The 17,789-nt window shown below is 40.5% G+C and overlaps 1 protein-coding gene across 1 annotated transcript in view; it reads left to right on the top strand.

The window, feature by feature from the left end:
• SLC1A2 (solute carrier family 1 member 2) overlaps positions 1–17,789 on the top strand; it is a 104,976-nt gene that overhangs the window by 64,490 nt on the left and 22,697 nt on the right. Inside the window, exons 2-7 of the mRNA XM_026850606.1 lie at positions 1,432–1,571; positions 4,210–4,362; positions 5,002–5,252; positions 8,573–8,732; positions 11,736–11,862; positions 14,699–14,932. Coding sequence (XP_026706407.1) covers positions 1,432–1,571; positions 4,210–4,362; positions 5,002–5,252; positions 8,573–8,732; positions 11,736–11,862; positions 14,699–14,932 — 1,065 coding nt within the window. The remainder of the gene's footprint in view (positions 1–1,431; positions 1,572–4,209; positions 4,363–5,001; positions 5,253–8,572; positions 8,733–11,735; positions 11,863–14,698; positions 14,933–17,789) is intronic.

Raw genomic sequence — 17,789 nt, 5'->3', positions numbered from 1 at the left:
TCAGAACATGCACTGATATTCTCGTTTATTATTCCACCACCAGCAGTACGTTTCCTTGCAACCATCATTGTAAAATATTTAAAAAGGTATGAAATAAAATTTATAAGACTTGGAGGGTTTTTTCCCCTTAAAAAAAAAAGAAGGACTGTCTTCTAATGCATTTTCTGCTGGGGCTACTTTTTTGACAACCAAATATATTGGAAAGAAATGCTGTTTCACTTTGAAAGGGAAAATCATGGAACTATTTGCATCAAAATGACTAAATTCTTATTACAGGTCTAACCGTAAATTTCTGAAGACAAGAAACTATGTAATATATAACAAAAAAATGTGTTGATTCCCTGGAAGTGGTTTAATAGTGAGAACATTGAAACTTTATATATCTTTGCAGATCTGTTTTAGGTCTGTAGACCTCAGTCTGCTGTTGTAGAGGAAGATTTGGTTTCCTTGTTCTAAAATCTTGTCCTAATCTGGCATAAGACCAGATCTCAGTATATATATTTTCTTGATAATAAAAAATTTGCTCTTTACCCATTTCTCATATTTAAGTAGACAGCCTTAACTTTTATGGAAACTGTATGTTTTGTTTGTTGTAGTATTTTTAGTGGTTTTTTTCAGGTACATTTTAGTATTGTGTATATAAAAACGGATTCTAATGACTTCTCAGGAGTTGAGAAAGTTAGAGGCATGGCTTTCGAAGTCCTACACTCATGTGCATATCGCTTCAATATAAACCAGAGTTAGTCAAAAAACTTTTTCCTCTAAGCACTGCCAATTCAGTGAAACCAAAGGTTTTCTTGGGGAATGTGTAGTTTTCTGCCTTATTTTTTAGTGGCAGTTGTTCAAGTCTCATTAGAACCAAGTTGAAAAAGATTCTTTGACCTCAGCATTCTTATTACATTACAATAAAATATTAATGTTGAAATGAAACGTTTTGGGAAGATTAAGCAAAATATTCTGGAGTGCTTTATTTTGCAAATAAATCCTTGTTTTTGTCTTTTCCTGAAATGGAATTAAATAAGGTATTGAAATCTCCATTTTCCTGCTAATAGAAACCCTGTTTTTCAGCCAGCTCTCCTACTTAAGTAGACAGCCATGATCTTTGGGGGAACTGAATTTTCCAGATCAAGACCAATAGTTTGGTCCATGAAACCATTGGAATGATGTGTCCAATGAAATAATTCTGTTTACATCTCCACCATTTGAGAGATAACTGTAAAAAATACCTTAAAGCTGCACCTTAGAAGGACAAACCTTTGCCATTTCAGAGGCTTCTTCAGAGCAGTATATATACGGTGTGTGTGAAATGTGGGAAGCGATGGAATGTGCATCAGATTCCCCAGTTACATTTGGTGGAAGTAATCCAGACTTTCCTCTCACTTTGGTACCTTGTGCTATAACTTTTACTTGATTTTCATTTTTTTATTCTAGTGCCAACAATATGCCTAAGCAAGTAGAAGTGCGGATGCATGAAAGTCACTTAAGTCCAGTGGAGCACAGATCCAGGAACATATGTGTGCAGTTCTGCCAGTCGCTCCACAGGAATCTGCTCCTGACTCTGACTGTGTTCGGTAAGCTGCATCTGCTGTTCTCGATGTTCTCTGTGCATCTGTATTTGCTCAGGTCGATCCTGTCTGTGGTCATCAGCTGTTCCAGCTGAACAGCCAGAGAGTAAACGAGACGCCCATAGGCATTGTTGCTTTAGGTCAGGTGTGCAGGGGATTACTGACACAACAGGGAGCTAATCCACACCAGGCAGATAACATTCTATATCTGGTTTTGAATGGAGTGTAATCTCAGTCCCGAGGCCTGTCAGATCAATGCCATTCAGTAGATCTAAACGCACTACTCATTTTTTCTGTCAGTTATTTGAAAAAATGCAAAAACTCTTAACAGTTTCCTTGCCTTCATCTTTTATCTCCCAGTTCATTCTCCGCTGCTTTTAAGGTTTGTCCCCCTTTCTGTAGCTGTAAGCCAGTGCTCCGTGATCTCATCCTGAATATTGCCTCTGGCTTTAGCAGCTTCCAAATATGGAACAGTTTGACATTTTATTGTGGCTCACTGGCTTTTTGCCTGTTTCTTTTTTGCTGAAAGCCTAACAGACAAATGCAGCAAATTCACAGACATACTCTATTTTGTTATTGTTTGAAAGACCAGCTGCAGCTGGTCTTCAGCTGCACATTTCACATCCATATTTTTCAGCCTTCAAAACCCATACTTCTGTAGTGTTTAGACAGTATTTGCTTTCAATCATCTTAGAAGTTTCTTGATGCGGTTCCAGAAGAAATTTTAAATACACATAAATTTTCCATTGTATCAAGCTGGTCCTTCGGAGAGTCATAGTTGCTGCAAATCAGACTTTGCTGTCAAGTTTTACTACACTGGAGACTTGGGCTTGGGATCAGGAAAACAAAGGCATCCTGGATGTAAACACAGAATATCCATTCACAAAGACCATGTTATGAAAGTAAACATGACCTTTTTATTCATTAGACTATGCTTTAACAGCTTCAATCTGGAGAGAGGAATTTAGGTGTTATCAATGTACAAATCTAAGTGATGACGGGATTGTTTGTGATTTGTGAATGCTAGCACAGAGAAGAGAAGGATGCAGAACATCAACGGGAGGGAGGAATAAACAAGTATGAAGAATCAAGGTTTCTTCAGTGACATGTGCAGTGTTCCAGATCAGACACTCCCTTCCAAAACCCCCCAAATGAAACTTGAATCTGTTTTCTTCACAAGACTATTCTAGCTTTCCTGCAGGGTTTGTCTTGTGCTGTAAAATAGCTCCTCTTGCTGACCTTGCTTTCAAGTGGTACCATTCTTATGTTGAGAGCTAGATGTCATACAGTGAAGAGCTAGGTCTGAAACCTGGCTCTTCTGTCAGTTCTGTATGGCCTTATATATACCACTTCACACCTCAGTGCCTCGATTTTGCCAGCTGTAGAATGATTATATGAACATCATGTTATGATTATATGACACCAAGCTGTGTGGTGCAGTCGACACACTGGAGGGAAGGGATGTGTCATCCAGAGGGACCTGGGCAGGTGGAGAGGTGGGACCGTGCAAACCTCATGGAGTTCAACAAGGCCAAGTGCAAGGTCCTGCACATGGGTCAGGGCAATTCTGAGCACAAACACAGGCTGGGCCATGAGTGGATTGAGAGCAGCCCCAAGGAGAAGGACTTGGGGGTATTGGTGGGTGGAAAACTGACCGTGAGCCAGCAGTGTGCGCTCACAGCCCAGAAAGCCACCCGTGTGTTGGGCTGCACCCAGAGCAGTGTGGGCAGCAGGGCGAGGGGGGTATTCTGCCCCTCTGCTCCGCTCTGTGAGACCCCCCTGCAGTGCTGGGTCCAGCTCTGGGGGCACCAACAGCAGAAGGACACGGACCTGCTCGAGTGGGGCCAGAGGAGGGAATGACGATGCTCAGGGGTCTGGAGCACCCCGCTGTGAGGACAGGCTGAGAGAGTTGGGGGGTTCAGCTGGAGAAGAGAAGGCTTCGGGGAGACCTTAGAGCGGCCTCCCAGGGCTGAAAGGGGCTACAGGAAAGGGGAGAGGGACTCTTGATCAGAGGATGTGGGGATAAGATGAGGCATCATAATTTTAAACTGAAAGACATAGATTTAGATGAGATCTAAGGCAGAAATTCTTCCCTGTGAGGGGGGTGAGGCCCTGGCACAGGCTGCCCAGAGCAGCTGTGGCTGCCCCCTCCCTGGAAGGGTTCAAGGCCAGGTTGGACGGGGCTTTGAGTAACCTGGGCTAGTGGAAGGTGGCCCTGCCTGGAGCAGGGGAGTGGGACTGGATGATGTTTAGGGTCCCTTCCAACCCAAACCATTCTGTGATTCTATTAATTATATTTGACTATCCCTCATTGTACTGCAAGGCCTACACAGTATTAGTAAACCTCAATAACATTATGGTTTGCAGCGAATATGTATTTGAAGAAGCAAAATAGTACATTAGGTGTAAACTCAGCTGGCAGAAGATTCTAGATCAGGACCAGTTCTCTTTAATCATGAGATACATGTTAAGCATGTTACATCCTCATATTAATCAGAAGGCTGATTCCAAAATCTGTTTCTATCAAAAATTGGCTGCCTTGTTTAGCAAAAATTAGCTGCGTTTTTCTTCTATGCTGTTCTGGGTAATCAATGTGTATTCAGATATATATATGTTACCTACCTGCTCTCCTTTATTCTTCCAGGTGTTATCCTGGGTGCACTGTGTGGGGGTCTTCTTCGTCTAGCAACACCTATTGACCCTGACATCATCATGTTAATAGCCTTCCCAGGAGATATACTTATGAGGATGCTAAAAATGCTGATCCTCCCTTTAATTATCTCCAGTTTAATCACAGGTAAGTTCTATTAGCCAGAAATACTTGAAGATGCTTGCTACAGATATCACCTGGTTTGCTTTTTGTGATGTAGGAAGAATAGTGTGATCCTTTCAGGGATTTTGCAGTTGCAGTGTGTATTTTAGAGTTAATGTCTGATTAACTTAATTGGCTTTAATTTGTAGGTGCTCCAGTGGATTTATTTTCAAACACATGCACACATACTACCTTCTTGAATATCAAAAATTTCTTAATACGCTATTTCACCTAATTCCTGGGTTGGACCTTGCAAATAAGGTGGCATGACACTAGCGAGCCTAGCCTAGCCTGTGGTGTCACCCACGCGTCATGACCAGTTTACAGCAGTCATGGGCAAAAGAGTGGTATGATATCTTCACTATTTTTCAATACCTCTTCTGTGATTAGATGGACTCTCAAATGGTTCTCTTTAAATTAGTAGCAGCAGACACTGTTCACATAAGAACTGGAGAGAGAAGCTTCAGTAATCTATCTAGTGGTGAAAATTTCACAAGGACAAAAGTAGACACTTGTAGGCAGTCATTAAACTTTGCAAATTATAAAGGATTTTATTTGATTATTATTGAATTGGGTATTGAGTCTCAATGTATTTGTTTGTTTCTTAAAATAAAACACCTGCAGGACTGTCTGGTTTAGATGCTAAAGCAAGTGGCCGATTGGGTACAAGAGCCATGGTCTACTACATGTCCACCACTATTATTGCTGCTGTGCTGGGCGTGATTTTGGTTTTAGCCATCCACCCAGGGAATCCAAAACTCAGGAAACAGCTTGGTCAAGGGAAGAAGAATGATGAAGTATCTAGTCTGGATGCTTTCTTGGATCTGATCCGAAACCTGTTCCCTGAAAATCTAGTCCAAGCATGCTTTCAGCAGGTAAATCTTTCTACTCCTTTGTAATATTTTTTACATATTTTACTTACCAGGGTTATCTGTAGAGTTAATGTCATTTTTGAGGCAAGTGACAGAAATGATGATGCACAGGTCTTAAGTCTTGAGCAGGTAAATGAAAGAACATTACAGATGCTTTGGTTTATGTTGTAGTTATTTAAATTAATAGATTTTTTAAAAGGAGATGATTTTCAGTAAACTTGTATTTTTTTCCTCACTTTTTGTACAATATATATAGTCATGAATGCTTGCTTGGGGCTGAACAGCTGATGAATTATGGGATCTATCACCCAGATTGAATCTGATCTTGGTTGTTAGTTACAGAGCTGATGGTTCTGCAATGCCCTGTTTGTAATATATGGATAGTCTTCATTCCGGCTGGTTGCCAGTGGAAATGTACCACAAAACCCACCCTCTCAAAATTTCTACTGCTGTATTAAGTGTTCAGACTAGGTGGAGATGGTACCATCAAGCAGCTGACCCACCTACAGGTGGTTCCATCAGGCCAGGTTTAGAGCATGCTGGGAATGAAGGATGCTTGCATCATGTGTCACTTGCTCTGTAGGTAGATAATTTTGTCTAAAAGCTTTTCACCAATGCTTAGTCAAGCCAGCTTCTCTTCGAGGGGTAAAAAAATGAAAAATTCATGTTTCCTAATGTCTGCTTAAGCTCATTATTTGTATGTAAACTACTTTTTCCTACAACTAAATTGTTTGACAGTCACGCAGAAATTGTTTTTTTGGATGGAACAAGGTTTGTTGCCAAAGTGTTCCCATGTGAAATGGCATGATAGCTGGAGATGTGTTTATGGCTAAAGAATTAAGTGAAGAGGGGGAGGGGAGAAGCAGCCATGGCGGGTGGAAGAACGGAGGGCAACCTAAGCTGTCAAAAGGGCTTGAATGACTTAACTTCTTCCATAGACTTCCACATAAAAACACATAGTCCTTGGGGATTTAAAGAGAGAACATTCTCAGTATTTCCAAGTCATCATGGGAATGTCAGTCATGTGGTCAAACTGGGGGTGGCTTAACATCATGTGTAATGTGAAATGTTTTTTGCAAATTTGAGTGAAGAGAGAGCAGGGTGCTTATGGATTTTTCTTCCTTTCCCTCATTTGAACTGTGGAAAAGAGGAGAATCAAATTTCTGGTCAGTTGAAAGTGGTCAAATATCTCAACAAAAGGACAAAAACTTGGGAGCAAGAGGAATTAAGCTACCCGTGTCAGTTTTCTTGAGGCCTTAATATTGCTTTTTCAGTGTGAGTAATATCAGTGCTTAGATCACCAATTCCATTGATTGTTTTTTAAAATTAGTCAGAAAAGCTACTGAGCCTTTTGGCTTTCCAGTGTTTAATTTTATCAGATTCCAAACTAAGTGCCAGTGAAAGCCTCTGCCATAAAGTCACCTTTCATTTGCAAAGTCATGCTCCCTTCGAAATGGAACATGTGCCTTCTATTAGCCCTTAGCTTCTCAGTAAGGAGTTAGGCTTTACTTGTCTTTTTCTTTATTTAGGAAGAAAACTATTTGTTTTTAATGGTGTTAGCATGTATTTTCTCTTCCTACATTTATCCATGACCATTCAGTGTTTCCAGGTTGCCTTAGAAGGAAGCAATTTTTTGCAGAAGTCCTGCAAAGAGTGATTTTGCAGGGTGCACAGCAGGGTGTGTAGCTGTGGTCTGTGGGGGAGTATTCCATGCCTTCCCTTGCAACCAGGCAGAAAGTAATGAAGGGATTCGCTTGTGATTTTTAGACAGTTCATTTGCAAACTGAATTCTGAACCATCATGGGATTTCAGTGTCTCTTGAATTTTTGTATAGTCCACAAGGAAGTCTTAATTTATAGTGAAAACTGCTATTCCAGAAGAGACTTAAGATCCTTTGTGCCATGAAAGAGAATAGGACTATCATCTATAAATATGACAGTGATATTTAAATGGTTTTCTGGCCTCAGGCGTTGTTGGCAGAATCTGAACTTGATGTTAGGCTCAGCATTTTTAGTGGCTGTAGCCTTGTGCAAAGAAGGGCTGAGGACCTTTGACTTAAGTGACTAGTGGACTTTGTGAGCGTGTGAGTCTAACGTTTTAAGTTTAAATTCTTTGACTCTGTTCTTACATTCTGGATACCTCACATCAAAACTATTCTGTTGACAACATCCCTCAGATGAATTTTAACTCAAAAAAAAAAAGTAAACATGCAGGAATGTTGTGTTGTTTCATGACAACTGAAGAGTTTCTCATACAAATCTACGTAGGTTTTCTGTCTACATCTCCCTCTCGGGATCTGGACAGCAGGTACTATAATGTCCATCTCAACAGGAAAGAGGTGCAAATGTTCTTTGAAAGCCTAATGCACTGTTCCTGATGTCTTGCTCAAACATGTTTTTAGGAGCAAGGAAAGTAAGGAGCAGGTGGGAAACCATGGCAAACTGGTCATGCTTCCTAATCATTTTTTCTGTCCCAGAGCCATGAAGAGGCAGGAAAGGCTCAAAGTGTGAAGTGGGAGGAGAACATCCCTTCTAAAAGCTGCAAGTCACAGATCTCTTTTTCCACTCCTTCCTCCCTTTTTTTCTAGCTGTAAACTCAAGCACATTTCACCCCCTACCATTCCTTCCCAGCTTTCTCTTGACCCTGCCAGGAGTGGTCCAGATCCATTGACGTCTTCTTTTTTGAGGTGGTCAGATTTGATTTAGTAGGTATCTGACAGCTTTCATAATTTTTCTGTTATCTGTCACTCACCATATTGTAATTAGAGAGCTCAGGGGACTGTGTGTATTCCATTTTGAGCTCTCATGGTCAGCAAGTGAAGTGTTGGAAATGTTCTAAGTTTTTGATTCAAGTTAACCATCAAACTGTAATAAATTGAGCTGGGCAGATTATCTTCAATAACAAACCTTACTGCAAAGTTGCTCCTGTGATGGATTTTAGAGGTGCCTGCCTTTTGGTCCTCAATGGTATCAGCATGTAGCATACAGTCTGTGAAGCACCATTTGTGAACCATCTGGACAAAGGGGCTAAATAGCTGTAAAATGTTACATTGCAGTGTAAGGAACAAGTATTTGCTATACTTTTCACACTAGAGTCATGAGGAAAAGTCCCAGGACTTTGTGACACTTGGAACTATTAAAAAAAACCCAACAACTTATTTTTGGAAGAGGGGGTAAGAGGTTGTGGAATGCATGTCTAATCCTTTAAAAATATAGTTCCTTGGAATTTAAAGTGAAGATTCTTTTTATTATTATTTCCTGATCTCCCATATGGATTACATTTAGTCTGTTTCCATTCTCATCCTCCCTTTTTAATGCCTTCAGATCCAAACTGTCACCAAGAAGGTGCTGGTGCCACCACCCATTGAAGAACCACCTAATGTCACCGACTCTGCTTTTGCTATGATGAATGAGACAGCACCACCAGAAGCCCAGATGATCATTAAGAAGGGACTTGAATTTAAGGATGGCATGAATGTCCTGGGTAGGAAAACTTTTTGCCATTGTAAAATATGTACATCATATGTATGACACAGCTTTTGGCTGTGCCTGGGTAGTCAGTGTTGTCTGATCTGCTCTTCAGTGCAGGTTTAGTCTCCCCAAATAATCATCAAATGTTATAACCTACTGACTGCCATTTGGTCTCTGAGATGAAAATCTGATGGTCTTACTAGAAATATGACTGTATCACAGAAACAAACAAGTGAATTATTCTGGATTGGCAGCTTTGCAGGTATTGATTGGAGTACAGTGGGGGAGCATGGAGGAGGTACCCAAAATATCCTTTCATCCTAGAAGCAGCTTACCTAGATTAATACTAATGCATATTGGCAAAACAGTATGGGGAAGAGCTTCAAGAGCCAGTGCTTTACCCACCTCCTGATGAATCTGAGCTCAGTTGTTTCCCAAAGGTGTCTCAGGCATGCTGAACTAGGATTTGGCTTGAGGCAGAGTCTGAAGTGAGAGGTGAGGTATGAACCGCACCACCCAAGAAAAATCCCAGAGAGGCTTGACACATCTCTGAGTCACAGCTCCCTCCTTCTTTCATCTTGGCTGCTGACCTTTACCAGCTGCAAATTAGGAACAACTGTCGTTATGCCATCCTGTCTGGACAAGCCAGCAAGTGGGGGTGGTACAAAGGCTTTGACGATCTCCCACCCCTTCCTGAAGCACCTGTTTAGACTGGAGCGGGGGTGTGGGGGAGCAAAGAGCTGCCAGAACACTTCTATTTTCTCCTCTGTGCCTAGACTCACCATTTTGTCAGCCCAGAGAGGAGTGCTCCTCCTTCACCTTCTTAGTTTCTGGTTGTGGGTGAAGTCAGTCACAAATTAGCTCTCAATTTGTAGCCTCACTGGCACGCCTACTTTTGAAGATACCCATGCTCACTGTCAGCATGTCCACAGGGCTGAGGCTGGCACCGGTGTTTATAGGCATCATCCTCAAAATGGGACAGTATGTGGCAGTACCTAAACTACTGCTTTATCTCGCCACTAAGCCATCACTTTTTAGGGGGAAATGGCCCCTTTACGGGTTGCGTACAGCTGCTGTGGCTGCTGTGCCTGCAGAGCTTCTCCAGATGCTGGTGAGTTGGTTGGCAGGGGCTGCTTTGCTTAGATGTGGGGGAGATAACATCAGCAAACTGATCAGAGATGATCTGTTTCTTTGCAAAGCAGCCTGCTCTACAAGAGCCAGGAGCCACTGCATTCTACCTGCCTCCATGCCTCCCCCTTCCATTCAATGTCTGTGGGCAGAGGAGCCACTTTCTTTCAAAGCTGCAAATTGGCATTTTGCACCCTGCGTGAGGCAGCAGCTCATTGCTCATGCTGTTACCCTCAACTGCCTTTTTCTCTCCCGGAGCTCTGCTTATGCATGAAAATGAAGCAGTATTTCTAATGTGAGAGATGCATTACATTCAGTGCTGGACTTGTTTTGTGGAAGCTCTGTCATGGATAAAAAGGGAGCTAGAAGGTTGAATACAATGCCTGCAGAAAGGAGTTACACAGTTTAGATGGGGGATTTGCTGTAATATTTTGACCATTGACTCTCAAATGTTGCTGAGTTTTTTAGTGTGGTGTGGCTTGGTTTTGAATGAATTAAAAATGCTGGGGAATTGCCATCCAGCTTGCATAAACTGTACAAGCCAGGCAAATTCCCGCAGATATGAACGAACTTGACTCTTATGACTAATGTAGCAGCTCGTTTGGAATTAACAAACAAAACCACCTACTAGCATTTTCTGATGCAGAGCCTGAGTTCCAGGAAGTTACTTGGTCTTTGACTGAAAAGCTTTTCATAATTTCTCTAAGCTCTGCAGCACACAGACATACACTTCACTTCCCTATTCAAGTGACTCAACAAAGATAGCTTGGTGCTAAAGAATGGCTTTATATCCAGGAGACTGGATTTAAAAAAAAAAACAAACCAAAACCCAGAGAAAAGTCTGATTGCTAAACCCAGTGTGAGGATATGAGGCAGCCTGTCTTTTCCCAGGTTACTGGTAGCTGAAATTCCCTTCTCTTGAATGCTTTTGTGCCCTGGTGGGTTTTTCCTTGAGAATTTCCCAGATGAGTTAACATATTTGTTAAATAGTGAACTCATATCATGACTGAAAGTTCAGCCTCAAAGGGTGGCTAGAGATTTAAACCATCTATCAGTATCAATTATAATCCCACTCTGGGTGCTGAAAATTGCTGGATGGTAAAGGTGAGCATTTGAGACACAGCTCCAAAGTAATACATGGCAGAGGCACTTGGTTTTTCACCCTGATAGTCCAGTACTCCAGATTTTTACACCTTAGCATTTAAATTTAGGAGCCAAATGTTACTCATATTGAATTCTATGATTATGTATCCACTGACAGCTGGTTTTAGTGAGGTTAATCTGTTTAATGGGGGTTCCGTGGTTTAGTTTAAAGTGCAATACCCACCTTGTCCTCCCACCTCCACCTTCTTCAACTGGAATACTCCTGGCCTGCAAAAGTGATGTTCTGGGGCTGGTTTTGCCTTTCCCTGTACTCTAGGACTGGCTAGTCTGCAGGTTGAATCTGTCAGAGGACTTTTGTAAAGATCGAGAAGAATGCTTTTGGTCTCTAGTGACTGTTTTAGCAACAGAGACGTGATATGGTGCTGTGTTGCCTCTCCCATTTGCCAGGGGCTGTGAGGTTTCTAACAGTTGCATGACACTGAGAAGATTATGGCATAGATATTTTTTTGATGATCAGATCAATTCAGGAAAAAACAAAACAACATAGTTGGGCTGTGAAACTGAAATTTATTATAATATTGAAGAATAAAAGATGTTATGGATATGATCATGAAAATTGAGAGTGAGTCCATGTTAAAAAGTCCCAAGAGGTGTGTAATATACTATGGTTCTGAAGACTGGATTAGCAGGTAGTATCAAGACAGTGACTAGATGCAAAACCTTCCTCAAAAACATGGGTTTATTTGCTTTTTTTTTTTTTTGTCTTGCAATTTTTTCCCAATAGGTCTGATAGGATTCTTTATTGCTTTTGGCATTGCTATGGGGAAAATGGGAGAACAGGCCAAGATGATGGTGGATTTCTTCAACATCCTGAATGAGATTGTAATGAAGTTAGTAACTATGATCATGTGGTAAGTTTGAAGTTCTAATTTCTAAAACAAAACAAGATTTAAAAAACCCTCATAATACCCTCATATAGCATATAGTGACCGCAGTTTGTTAGTAAACAATGTTGTTAAGTAGTTCATTTTTTTAAGCCTTGAGAGGTATGTTGGAACCACAACAGCATTATTTTTATTTTCTATTCGGTGAGGATTATTCAGGCCCCAATTTGAAATATTTCTGAAGGTATTCTGTTCTTTGTTTATTGAAATCCAAGACATGCAGGTACCAGCAAAGGCCTTCAAATGCCACATTGATTATGAATTTCATTATGTAGAAGGACACCTAAGCAAGCAAGAACACCCCACATAAGAACATCCAAACATCCAAATCTTCCTGGGACATCGCTCCTGGGATACCCTGGGATATTCCCAGGGTAGTAGCTAGGAGGTATAATTACAAAGAAGTCTGGAAAAACACTTTGTTCACTGTCTTCTGTAGTAAAAATATTTGACCACCAAATAAAATTCCAGTGGTTTTCAGTGATGTATAATCCCTCCACCCATAGTTTCTGCAGCAAGTGTCTTACAACCTCTCCACAGTGGGGTCACTGCAAGGTATCCATCCTGGGTTTGAAGTATTCCCATTTGTAACAATAGGACCTGTCTTGCCTTCAAGGGAGTGACTTTACCCATTTAAGGCTGAGCCCTAGTTTATATTTCTGGAAGGGCATTCTCTCTCTTTTTTGGAGATGTTTCTTCTGAGGGCTTCCCCAAAGCTATTTGTATGCAGTGCCAGGTGTGGCCATATCACACAAAACCAGTTTATCAGAACATAAAAACGCATTGCTACAACTGGCATTGTACTGCTGTGCTTCATGTCTCCTGAGTCTTTAAAAGCAGAAATAGCCACTCCAATACAGCACATGTATCGTGGCTCATTGCTCCCTGTGATTCCCTGGTGTCCCTGGAAGTTGTTTCCTGGGTTTCAAGGCTATAGTATGCCTCTTCTGAGGCTCTAGATGGACACGGCATATAGAAAAAGGAGCCGGGTGCCTGAAGTGCAAGTCTGCACCATCATCAGTGTTTCAAAGGGAGACTGTTATGCAAGAGTGATGCAGATAGCAACAGCGATGTGGAAAGGTGTAGAACAACAGAAAGAAGCAATGACTTTGTGTTCCTGCTATGCTTCAGCTTTTCTGTAGATGATCTTGCTGCATAAAAACACAGTTGTTGTTCACAAAACCCTACTACTTCCAATAGTTACTGTAACCTGCTGCTCTCGACTCTGTAGAGAGATGGTGATCATATTCTCATAACACTCCAAAAGCTAGAATTTACTCTTACTTCACTTAGCACCAGTTGTACACCCAAGACATAATACCTTGCCTACAGTATAAATTTTCTGTTGTAGTCAAGTGTTGCAATGGCAAGAAATCATTCAAGTTTCAACAAATTCACTGTAAATGTTTATTTTTTACTGGTGTACTTTTTATTTCTCTTTTCATGACAAATGAGATTGATATTGGGAATTTCACTTATTCATTTCTGTCTAGAATTTTTAAAGAATTGTTGTGGCCACAAGCAGGTTTTTTAATGTGTTCATAAAGACAAATACCCTTCTTTATGCAGAGTTACATTTTGTCTGGTTTATGATTTCTCTGCACAGAGAGCTGTAACTCCCATGGCAACCCCAGAGTCTCAGGAACACGGCATTGCTACACAGACAGCAAACAAATCAGACATCTGGCTCTGACGCCATGTAATTCTTCATAAGAAATACACTTCTTCAAGTCCATTGAAACATGGCTTCTTACGATATACAGCTGGCCTTGCATTTCAAGTGACTGAGGGCTTTCCAGGTTTTGGGCACATTAATTGAGAGACCACAAGATGTTTCTTACTGAAAACATGAAGCACTTTTTTATTCCGAAAATCAGTTTCCTTTGTATTGTCTTTAATTAGGCATCCAAATCACTAATGACTTTTGAAAATATACATTACCATTTATTTTCAGAGAGGCATTTTTTTTACTGTTTCTCCACATTACACACATTACTTTCTCCCAGCTTAAGTTTTATAAAACAGATAGAGAAAGTGAATGTCACTTAACATTATATAATAAAGTAACTTTTACCAATGCAGCTATAAATGTTGTCTTCTATCCATGCACTTCCAGTCATGGATATATTTTTCACTATAGCTGATTATTACATTTTAAAAAATAATATCCATTCATTTCCATTTTATTTTTTTAATTAATGAACTGTGCTACCATTATCACCCTATTTAAAATTTCCATTTATGCCATCAAGGAATCACATGACTGAGGTGACAAAAACCCTACCCTAAGTAAGAAAGCACGTAATTATTCATTAAATCCATAAAAGCATTTCTTCGAATTATTGAAAGAGCATAATGGAAACATTTGCAGCCTTCAAGACAAAAGCAATTAATTTCAACAATTAGTTTAACTGAAGCAAATAATGCAACTCCTTGAAACCAGAGAAGCGACGGACTGTAAAATTTATGTATTAAGAACAAATACTAGACTATTCTTCATAATCATCCTAGCCTGTAGTATTCTTGTACAATGTTTTCCCAGGATCAAAGAGTATTCCGGAAACGTATATTCTGTTCGATGACATGGAATAAAATGAAGTAGATGGGAAATTTGCTGGAGATGGCCATTATTTTTTTAAAAGATGTGAAAGCTACCCATTGAATTCCCATCAATTCCCGATCTTCATCTCAGTGTTGAGCCTGAGAGCCCCCTACTCTTTCTCCAGTCTGTACTCTGTTGAGCACAATTTTTATGACTATGCTGCAAAAACTAGTTCTGTCTATGCTTGTTCTCTTTCTCCAGGTATTCCCCTTTGGGCATTGCTTGCCTCATCTGTGGAAAAATCATTGCAATCAAGGACTTAGAAGTAGTTGCTAGACAACTTGGCATGTACATGGTCACTGTGATTGTGGGTCTTGTCATCCATGGAGGGATCTTCCTGCCTCTGCTCTACTTTGTGATAACAAGGAAAAGCCCATTTTCATTCCTTGCTGGGATTTTCCAGGCATGGATCACAGCACTAGGCACAGCTTCCAGGTACACTTGAGAAATAACAGCTTGGTTTATTTTTTAGCAGATTATTAGCTGCTGTTCAGAGATAATACATCTGCTGTTCTGACCTTTGCTGCAAAATCATTTTATGACATTGAATTAAAACTATTTTTGATCCAGCCATGTTGAAATAAATAAAAATAACCACACACCTTTGGGATTTTTTAGCAAGGTCATACAGCCAACTGCAGAGAGTTGGGAGATCCACTATTTGGTTTTGTTTCTGTCACTTGAATGATTTGTGAAAATTGTGTTACCTCTGTACTTGTTTCCTCAACTAGGAAACAGTGATAATTCTATTTATTTTGAAAGCATGTTAAGACCAGTCTCATTGTATTGGAGAAAAAAAATAAACAGTGCTAGGTTTTGAGAAAGAAATGAAAAAAACATCTTATTTTATTCTTTCATCCATTTTGGCAGAGTAAGGGGACTTCAGTGAAGAACTGAGCATTTTAGACTGATTCTTAATGCACAGAACAGACTCAGCACAGTGTGTGGGCAACTCAGCTCAGTAAGAAGTTGATGCTTGGCATTGGGGCCGCTAGTAGATCTTGTGTTGAAAATATTTTTCAGTTAATTACCATATTTTAAAGCGTTTTTCTTCAATGAATGTCTTATTTCTGAAGAAAATTTAATCTTCCATTGCAATTAAAAAGGTGAAAACAAAAAAAACCCAAGCTCAAAACTGACCATGAGAAAACTGAGCAGTCTTCATTTCAGGAATGCCTTGAAAGGACCGTAATTCATCGGTCTCTTTGGGTCAACCCAAACGACTGTGCTGAACAGCTTCTCCCCTGATGAACAAGATGCTCTGGGGGGTCCTTGCTGATGTGCATAAATATCTGATTAGACAGTGTACACAAGATGAAGCAAGACTCTTCTCAGCAGTGCTCAGTGACAGGATGAGAGGGAGTGGGCACAGACTGGAACACAAGAAATTCTATCTCAGACACAAAAAAATCTTTTTATTGTGATTTACTGTGACAGTGATTGAATGCTGACACCGGTTGCCCAGAGGGATTGCGGAGTCTCCATCCACAGAGGTACACAAAACCTGTCTGAGCATGGTCCTGGGCAGTCTGCCCTAGCTGCCCTGCCTTGAGCAAGGTGCTTGGAATAGGTCACCATCCAGAGGTGCCTTCCACACTCAACAATTCTGTGGCTCTGTGATAAACAACATAGGATTATAGGAGGTATAATCTATCCAGGATTAAACCACAGTTTCCCTAAATTCATTGAAGTGTTTGAGTTTCCACTTAGATTTCAATACAAAATTTACAGTGTCCATACACAGGATGGGGTTTTTTAGCATGAAGTAATGTTTTTCTTCTGAGTACCAAAGTGGAAAAATGAAGGAGATTCAGAATGATTCCAGCATATGGATTTACTTGGATACTATCTTTACCACCTGACTGCTCTCCAGATCTGAATTACTGGCTAAACAGAAGCGGACTAGTTCATAGCACCACAGACAAGTGACCACATGACAACAATCACCATCATATGGTCTAACCCGGTACCTCTGGAAGTTTCAAATGCTTCCTATTCAGGGACCTATTAAAGCTCTCTGGCCAGGCTGAGGAACCGTGGAAGGCATCTACATACTTGTGCTCTTCTAATAAAGGAACCTTGTCCCCATGGTCTGCCTGCCTATCCTTGCTCATGGTGGCAGAACCGAAGGGGCAAAATATTTGCATATTCTCTGCCTGCTAAGCTCGTCGGGGTTCATGGCGACAATTGTAGGGCATGGCTGGTACACATCTTGTTTAACAGTGAAGGTAAGGTGGGACTTGTATTTCTGAAGAACGACATTTTATATTCTGTTTTTCTTTTAGTAAGATACAGGAATACCTTTGCTGTAGGAGTCAAAGTGATCCTAGAATTTACTTGAAAACTGACTAGTAGTTGTTGTCTAAACTCACAGAATATTAAGCATTTGATTACCTTTGATTAAAAACACAGTAAAATAAATCATAATTACAAATATATTTGTAAAGATGCTAGGATGCAAGTGATTGGTACTGTGTAGCTGGCTTACTGATATCTGTTAAAAAAATCACCTCTGAACAAAGAATGGTCCAGTCATTTGAGCACAAAGTGGGGATCTAGAAGCTTGTATCTTCTAACTCATGTTTCCATAGGTGTGGAACAAGAGCAGTCATTTAGGAAGTGGCTCAGGCATCTGCCAATTCCGAAGGGTTTGCGTTTTCCATAGATCCCATGCGAGATAGGTCAGCCACATGTGCTTCTTCCAGATAACCTACAGCATTTATTCTGACACTACATTTTTATAGTTAGGTATCTCACTCATTCCTTAAGCTGCCTTTTTCATGGTTTAATTATCTGTAAAATGGAAAGATTACATTTTTTGTACCCAATAGCATCTCTATGGTAGTGGATGAGTGAATGAGTTGGAAAGACCCTGAAGTTGCAAGGCACTAGCACCAATATGCTGCAAGTATTTATCTGAGAAAATTTGGTGAGTCTAGTCTTTTATTCTTCTATGAGCAAATTAGTATTTTTGTAGGGGCAGTGACACCAGAATTAATATGATACAGTGGTGAAGACCTTTGAGAGATTCTCCTGACTCAGCTGAAGAAAAGCAAATAAACCACAACAGATGTGCTCCAGCTGCTTCTGTATGAAACACCAATTAAAAGGAATTTCCCCAGGTCAGCTTTCTTTTCAGAACAGCTTCTCAGGTAACGACCAGCTTAATTTAGTGGTGGACTTGACCTCAGAGATAACACAGAAAAGTAAGGAACAAAAACATGTTCCTGTGTTGGGTTTCATGCACATTGCAGCAAGTCCTTTGCCTGAAGCAGGCAGACCTGCGAGGGAA

This window comes from Athene cunicularia, assembly GCF_003259725.1.
Source record: "Athene cunicularia isolate RWA chromosome 5 unlocalized genomic scaffold, athCun1 chr5_part2, whole genome shotgun sequence".
In the NCBI taxonomy this organism is placed as follows: Eukaryota; Metazoa; Chordata; class Aves; order Strigiformes; family Strigidae; genus Athene; species Athene cunicularia.
The sequence above is the reverse complement of the archived record's forward strand: the minus strand, read 5'-3'. Positions and strand labels throughout refer to the sequence as shown.